Below are 8386 nucleotides of genomic sequence, written 5' to 3' on the forward strand. Positions count from 1 at the left end.
TGTGAACGACGACTAACACCGGCTCTAAAATCATGTGGAAGAGATACAATTTATGAACGTACTTTGCGTAGGAAAAAAAAAGCGAGATAATATACTACATGAAATTGATACTTTCAAAGGAAAATCTAATAATTTTTCATCTTTGTCTTCTTTTTTTTGTTGTTGATAATATTAAGAGAACTCCTATCTATTCTAAAGCGGAAATTTTGCTTTACACTGAAAATGCGGAAAAGTACAAGGAGTGCATTCTTGGAAACTGACTGCTGATTTTTCATTTCCGACTAAGATTGTTATCTAGCAAGGAAACAGCTTGCGGTCATCCAAAACAAGAAACAAAATTAATTGTATAAACAGATACAAATGATCTTTAAAATAATTTCCTCCTTTTTTTAAAGGTAGCAAAATGAAGAACACAGCGTTTTCCCTGGCACATAAATCACTCTGAATAATTCATTGCCCTTTGACCAACAAAGCATTTTAAGGAGCATTCGGTAGCGATGAAGTTTGTTAACTTTTCAAACAACATTGTTAGGGACACTCGCTTTTGTCAAACAAATACGATAGGAACACATGCAGCAACCTTAAACGAACTTGAAAATGAAATATTTCCGCAACGTTTTAGCGCGAAAGTGTGTATATGCCTTTAAGAATTTCACTTTTAATTCGCGTTTACGTATAAGAGCACTGATGGTTTTATGTCATGCAAAAATACAACCATTAGTTGTGGCGTATTGTGGCTTTCTCCGTTTGAACCCTCAATACAGGTAAAATGATTAAGGTATGTAGCACTTTAAGTCCTTTTAGCTTTGATCAATGGTCACTCGCAAATTTTTTGGCGACAGCTACCCAACAAGCGTAGTGGTGGCGCAATTAGATTTTTCTTCATGTTTTTGCTTTGAAGTTGGAAATTGAATTTCTTCCAAATTATTTCTCAGATGAATTTGATTTTCTTGCGATATTTTCACGGGAACTAACAAACTTAACAAAATTCCTGTCCAACTTAATATAGACTTAATGGTCACGGTGTACTTTATTGTTTGATATATAACTGCTTTCTCTTGGACTATGTTCTTATGTTATATCAAATCCACATCTCTATTTTCAAGGGATAATCGAAAATTCACGTAATGAAGAACAATGGCTACAGTGCTAATTTAGAGCGACAAAAGCTGAGATATTTAGGTCATCGAAAAAAACATCGATCTCCTATTTATTTGCTTAGATCGTTGAGGTGATATTTAGAATAAGAATGATTAATTCGAAAATCACTCTAGAAGAAAGGATAACGAACCTTATCAAAAAGCCAAAAACAGGAGCCGTTACCATTTCAACTTTTAATAGAGAAGATATTTGAAATGGAGTAAAATTTTTCAAGTCTGAGCTGTTAAGTTACGTAGTTACTGTAAGAGAATTGCGAGAACGCATTGATAACTATTTTAGTAACTGAGAGCAGTGATCTCATCATTGGGTGATTCTCTTTTGGTTGTAACTATTCTGAATAGGGAATTGTGATTTTCATCCTTTTGGTGAGCATTGGAGCATTTTGCCAGCGACAGCATTTGGACAAGGTGGTTCTCAGAGACTTCTACAGATCATCTCAGGGTCCTGTTCCTAAGCACAGCTCTCCAATGGGAATTTATGCCGAGTCACGTTCAAACTACCGTGAAGATAACTGCTGTGTCAAGAGGAAGATAGTACAAAACGGAAAAATCAAGTCTCAGTGTCGCAGCGAGCATCCTGATTGTTTTTCTAAATCGAGTCCTACAAGCCCTAGTTTTGGGAAGTGCGAATCTGTGAGGGACAGTGAAGATGATGTAATTGCTTGTCGATGCGCTGCTAAAAAATAGGAAAGTAACCCTCTCTGATCTTGAACATCCTTTTCAGGGGAAGTTCTTAATTAAAGTCTAAACATAAAGGAATACAAAAGGCCGTAATGCCTATCTATTGTTGTCTTCTCTGCATCGGAATAATTTGATTTACGATTCTCCACCATTATTAATAGTGATTGTGCGACCTCTGTAGAGTGAATACCACAGGTCTTTCTCTTTGAGCTTACATGCTTCGTCCTCTTTGCGTGGTTTAAGCACAATCAAAATAACTGTTGCTTCCACGTGTCTTTCGTTATCTAGATTAGCAAATATCATTTACAAATGTATGTGAAAAATAATAAAACTGTTCGTGGTTTCCACAAATAGTTATCCCTTCCACGTTGATTCCCGTAAGAAACTAAACCGGCTAAGGTAAGCAACGCATAGTATCGCCTGAAAATGCATCAATGAAATCCAGTGGTTACACCTCGAAGCGTTTTGAGAATTTTAACCTTATTTGTGCAAAACCTATATTTTGCAAAATGAATAAGTTTTGATCTTGGTTGACGTCTTCCGGCTGAGTACCCGTAATATTTTTGCTCGACTGACCTTTCAAGAACTTTTGTCAAAAATGGTCAAATCAAGATTGAGTGCATAATCACCCTTTCCAGTTGTTTCAGGAAATCAGATGCCGCAAACTTTTCCCTTGTTTAGTGTAGAAACTATTTTTATTCCTAAATTTTTTGTGATTGGCGGCTGTCATTGTCCTGCACGGCTGGATCTTTAAAATGTGTGGGTATCCCAATACAGATAATGAGACCCTGTTTGAGAGACCGATTCATCAGTGTAAATAAATTGATTAAACGTCACGTACTTAAATTCACCCTTCAAATCTTATCAGGCAAAGCATTCAGCCTCTTAAAGATTTCACGTGATCTGTGATGAGCAATTAGCACACGTCATGAATAAGGTCTACTCTACTTTGTGGCATATGAAGACGGATGGGATTACACGTTCAATCGCAAAAACAAAAGCCACAAAGGCTACTATTTCACTGATTTTATATCTCCATCGATTTGCGTTTTCTGGTAATTACGCATGCTTCTGCTGCGTTTTTAGTACTCACATACTGATCAAGGAGTAAGTGAAACGAAGGAAACATTGGAAAATATTTTAATTGGGTCAAGTTGTTAAACTGTGACGACTGTCCTGGTTGTGCAAAGTCCCCTAATACAGAGAATGACCAAGGAAGAGGAAAACAGGAAAATTTATGAACAAAGGGAAACTAGAAACAAATTGCTCTTCACTCCATTTAACTCAAATTGTAATAATCCCGGTTTTTGATGTGGCTGACATTTTATTGGCAACAGTTCAAAATTAAAGACTATATTGGACATTCATTGTGATATCAATTCGTGATTAACTATTCTGCACTTGACACTTCAAATTTTATTTTAGCTCTTTATTTCACAATCCTTAAAACCACGTAACAATAATGTATCGATGTCACTCATTTAATAACACCTTTCTTTTCAAATCCTTTTGAATATTCTACTTTAAGTTTGGCTGCCAGAAAAAAAATAATTATCAAAAGATATAGAAAAAATGATAGAACATCTGACAATTCAAGAAACTTTTCCAGCTAGTTTTTAGCGGCGCATCGACAAGCAATCACACTATACCTACTGTCTCTCACAGTTTCACATTGCCCAAATAGGTTACTACTAGGATCAGATTTTCTGAAACAATCGGGATGCTCGCTTCGACATCGATATGTGATTCTTCCGTTGTTGATAAAGCTCTCCTTGACACAACAGTCATCATAAGATGAGTGGCGCTTGACTCGTTGAGAAATAAAACTTCTTGAGGCATCAATCTGTGTTGTATTCCAAGGTGACTTGTTGGAGTTGAGGAGTTTCTCCTTCAGACCTTGCGGCCAGCAACTTATTTCGTACAGGAAACAGCAAACAACAAAGGCAAAGATAGCAACCTTGAGAAAGCAAAGAAATGCACCATCAGGAATGTGTGTATCACCTTGAACAGGTGTTGATTTTCATTTCAAGTTTGCGAGAGAGAACCTTTTAATTGTTACTGTATATTATGATTTTATCAAATCGGTTTTAATTGTCAAGTTAAGCATGTTTTCGTGGAAGTACTTATCATACTTCTGTTCATAGGCTTCCCTTACAAAACGCCGGCAAAATATTTTAAAAAAAATCATTGCAGCTGTTCAAGGTGATAATGTTTAAGTTAAAATCACTGCTATAAGAAAAATTGAAGCACATGGCATCTGTGCATTGAACTTGACTTATCGCCTGCTTCATAAAGGAGTTATTAAATATATGTATGGTCTACTTTCAAGACATCGTACCTTGGAAATCATTTTGTTCCTACTCAGAACTTGAATAATCCACAGGTAGTGAAGACACTTTTTCTCTCTGATTTCACTGCAGTTTGGAATGATGTTCCTCTCCTAGAAGCTATAGCCTTTTATAGTCTCCCATCGAAAAGGGATATTTTTTCCTATCCATTGTACTACTACAATGCATGTAATTTCATTGATCATCGATACCCATTGACTAAACAAAGAAAGGCTATTATTATCAAAAAAAGTTGTAATGGCTTGACGTCAAAGATCGTTACAGAGAGCATTTAAGACCTGGGGACTTCCCATTTTCCTAAATATGCAACTTGCAAAAGGATATATCGAGGTTTATTCAAACAAAGAGAACCTTAAAGCTGCCACATGTATGTTATCAATTGATTTATTTTTTGTAAACCTGCTATTTCGTCTTAAAGATTCCTTTGTGTGAATTATCCATTGCTAAACAGCTGAAAAACAAAATAGAATAAAAATAAACCTTTCCTGTCAGAAACAGTACCTAGGATAAGTAATTTTAAACATTTCTTTTTCTTTTTTGAACTGAAAACCACAAGTCCTCGACTTATATACCAATATTTCCGACATAGCTATTGCCCGCGATACTGACATTACAAACAATAATACTTATTAAAGATTCACTGCTTTCAACACTAACAGAACCTTCAATGGTCAGTGACATATTTTCGATATTTAAAAATTCCTATTTTACAAAAACTGCGTAAAAAACCAACATGATTTGTACAATTCACTTGTTTATTAGAGACCTGTTACATTATTGTAGATAGAGGAGGGAGGATGAGAATGTACCACTTTGCAGGTGTACATATGTTTCTGTATATCATTGATATCGATGTATCGGTCATAGAAACTAACGGGGGGCATTTTGACAGAACAAATTTCGTAAGTTTGGATAAGACGCAATACTTCCGACCTCATCAGATATGAAATCAAATAGGAATAATCTTCGAGGATTCTACTACCCTTTCCAAACCAAGAATGCAAGGAATTGTACAGGTTAACAGTACCAAGCATGGTCTTAAGTCATTTCGTTATTTTGCTGCTAAGACTTGGAACGCGCTACCAGATGCTATACGCGCAAAGGCTGGCACAAGAACGTTTCTTCACGATATCTGTCGACTAAAATTCTAAGTTTTTAGTTTTTTTTATCTCTTTTTACTACACATGTATACAAATATATATTTCAGTTTGCGATATCCTTTTAGTAATAATATTTTACTTAATGTACATAATTCTTAGTGTAGGTTGTAATTTTTTATTGAATATTTTGTTGTGGGTTTCCTGGAAAGTAGCTTGTAGCTAAGTGTGGTGCCACATTAAATAAAGAACTACTACTACTACTAACTACTAAAACCCAAGTCAGGGAGAAAGTGCAGTAGTGAAAAGTTGTTCATATCCGCCACGCAAATAATCCAACGCCGCTCCATCCCCACCCCCCTAGCCCCACCCTCTTTAAAAGTAACACCAGTGCTTTGAAATAGCAATTCTTGCCCATAGAATTTTACCCGATTGGCTACTTTTGTAATAATTACCTTTTCCGCTTCTATGTAAAGTGGTAGTCACAGAAAGAATAACACTAGTTAACACAAGTACGTCAAACGGTTACGCTCTAAACTGGTTGGATTAGGCTATTATTGTGTGGAAACGTTGCCAATGTAAGATCAAAGAGAACAACATAATTTTTTATAATATAACAAAGGGTAGAATATAAAAATTGTCATTTTTTAGATTTTTATGACCGTGCCAGCGAAGTATGCTCAGTCATCCGCTGACTCCTTGACTCAATCAAGCTCAATGACCCAAGCACTCCCTCTTTCATTCACACTCACTCAGTTTTCAAACACTACCTCACTCATTGACTCGGTTATGACCCCATGACACTCACTCACTTACTTTCTCCCCTGCCTACTCACTCACTCACTCACTCACTCACTCACTCAGTCATTCTCTCACTCACTTTCTTATTCTTACCCACCAAATCAATCAATGACCCAATCACACTCTGACTCTACTCACTCTCTCTCTCTCTCTCTCTCTCTCTCTCTCTCTCTCTCTCTCTCTCTCTCTCTCTCTCTCTCTCACACACTTCCTCGCTTGCTCTCTCAGTCTCTCTCTTACTTTCTAAGTCACTCAGTCATTTTCTGACTCTCTTACTCAATCACTTCCTCTCTCTCTCTTTCTCTCTTCCTCACTCCCTTCCTCTTTCACTTTCTCAGTTACTCACTCAGTCAGCTTCCTATCTCCTTTTCCCATTCTCTCACCTACTCACTCATTCACTTCCTCTTTCGTTTTCTCATTCAGTCACTCAGTCACTTCTTCTGTCACTCTCTCACTCACTCAGTCAATCACTCAGTCACTCGCCTAATCAATTTCTCACTTATTTACTCGATAACTCACTCATTCACTCTCTCTCTCTCACTCATTCATTTTCCTCAGACATGTCCTACAATGATAGGCAATTAATTCAACCATTTAACTCTTTAAGAGCTTTACCTCATTGCGTTACAAATTCTTTTATGACTTAGAAAAGTCATCTCTGCAGGTTGTGTTATGAAGGCTGAACCGGTGGCATCCAGTTCGATATGAGACGAGTTTGGTCCTTTGTTTTGTCCGTGAAAGGTGTTTTGAAGGCGCATTCATCTTGTGAATAAGTCTAGCAAGAGCTAGCATGGTTCTGCATTCGTTGTCACGGATGTTAGGATGAATTTGAGACGCTTTAATGGCGAGCTGACTTGGCTGTAAAAAGGTTGACAGTTTGAGAGGTTTTTAGGAATTTCTTGTTTGTCTCCCTTTCTTTCCCTTAACTTTTGGAGAGCTCTACCTCTCCTAGGTCGTTTCTCAGTTCAGTCGGCCACCTCCGGGTCCTCGCTATCAGCTGACCGCACTGGTCGCTTTTTATTTAAGAAGAACCAGTTTCTGGTAGGGCCTGAATCGTCAGTCCAGCACCGAGACCAGCAACTCTTTTAAGACCCACTTAACTTCCTCCATGTAGCTTTTCTCAAAACAATCGGGTAAGAAATGACTGCTACAAAAAACAGAATTTTTAGACGGCTCGACGAAACTGGCCCTTTTCACTTGAACAAATTTAGCCCTTTGTCGCTTCAAATATGATTCTTTTGGAAATTTATGCATTGTTTTGTTTGAATTACTACAAAACTGGACAACACAATGCTTTACCATTATGAAACACTGGATATATGTAACCAAATTATAAGTATAAAAATCGTGACGAGACCGGCAAACAAGGGATGCAAAGGAGACTCAAAGGTATCTCAAGCGCTGTTGACCTCCGCTACCGGATGGTTCCACCCGTGACGTCACAGGAAAGAAGGCAATTGCTTCGAATTTAAAAGAGCTTTTACAAGGTGAAAATGGAATTTTTGAGAAAAAATGAATTGCACCTTTGGTGTACTTGATATATTTTCTAAACAGCTATATGAAAAGAAAATGTACGATTTTTGTGTTAACATACCCTTTAAGTAGGTAAAAGAGAAAAATAAAAGACACGATAAAAGAGAAAGTGATTGAAAATCAGAGGAGCTTGAAAGTTCAAATTAGTTTTCCATTTTCCGTTGTTTTTCATTTGCGTTGATTTTTCCCACTAGAGTTCAAACTTGAGGACAATTTATTGACGGCATTCCTTAAAGTTCGAAAATCTTATTATTTGACAGGAGCTGAGGCTTTGAACTTTACTTCGTTTAATTAATATTCTATACAATTCTTTATCAAAATTAAAACGTTGAACTATTCACAGCGATAACATTCTTCAGGACAAGTTTCTAGTCAAAAGAAAGAAATATCATTAAATTTCTACATAACTTCTGCATAACTTCCTCGGCTATATTCTAGCGGCGCATCGACAAGCAATCACAACTTTCTTACTGTTCCTCACAGTTTCACAGAGTCCAAATAACTTACTGCCAGGATCAGATTTACTAAAACAATCAGGATGCTCGGTCCGACACTGATACGTGATTCTTCCATTGTAGATAAGCGCCTTCTTGACACAACAGTCATCATTAGACACTTGACGCTTGAGGCGTTGCGATGTGAAACTTCTTCTACCTTTGGTCATATTCCAAGGGGGTTGAGTGCTGTTCGTGTCTTCCTCGTTCAGACCAGGCAGCCAACAGTTTGTTTCATACAGAAAACAAAAAACAACAAAGGCAAAGATGAC

At 37.1% G+C, this 8386-nt stretch overlaps 2 protein-coding genes across 2 annotated transcripts; one reads left to right on the top strand and one right to left on the bottom strand.

Annotated features, from left to right (window-relative positions):
- Positions 1 to 631: 631 nt before the first annotated feature.
- LOC111328334 (uncharacterized) lies at positions 632 to 2192 on the top strand. The gene is made up of 2 exons (XM_022932735.2): positions 632 to 778; positions 1503 to 2192. Exons 1-2 carry the CDS (start codon positions 770 to 772, stop codon positions 1845 to 1847), a joined length of 354 nt encoding a protein of 117 aa, XP_022788470.1. The 5' UTR covers positions 632 to 769; the 3' UTR covers positions 1848 to 2192.
- Positions 2193 to 3146: 954 nt separating this feature from the next.
- LOC148733543 (uncharacterized) lies at positions 3147 to 4931 on the bottom strand. Its single transcript, XM_088758926.1, has 2 exons — positions 4180 to 4931; positions 3147 to 3798 (listed from the first exon to the last, which is right to left on the bottom strand). Exons 1-2 carry the CDS (start codon positions 4189 to 4191, stop codon positions 3451 to 3453), a joined length of 360 nt encoding a protein of 119 aa, XP_088615052.1. The 5' UTR covers positions 4192 to 4931; the 3' UTR covers positions 3147 to 3450.
- Between the last annotated feature and the right edge of the window lie 3455 nt (positions 4932 to 8386).

Source organism: Stylophora pistillata, chromosome 4, assembly GCF_964205215.1.
Source record: "Stylophora pistillata chromosome 4, jaStyPist1.2, whole genome shotgun sequence".
Taxonomy (NCBI): Eukaryota; Metazoa; Cnidaria; class Anthozoa; order Scleractinia; family Pocilloporidae; genus Stylophora; species Stylophora pistillata.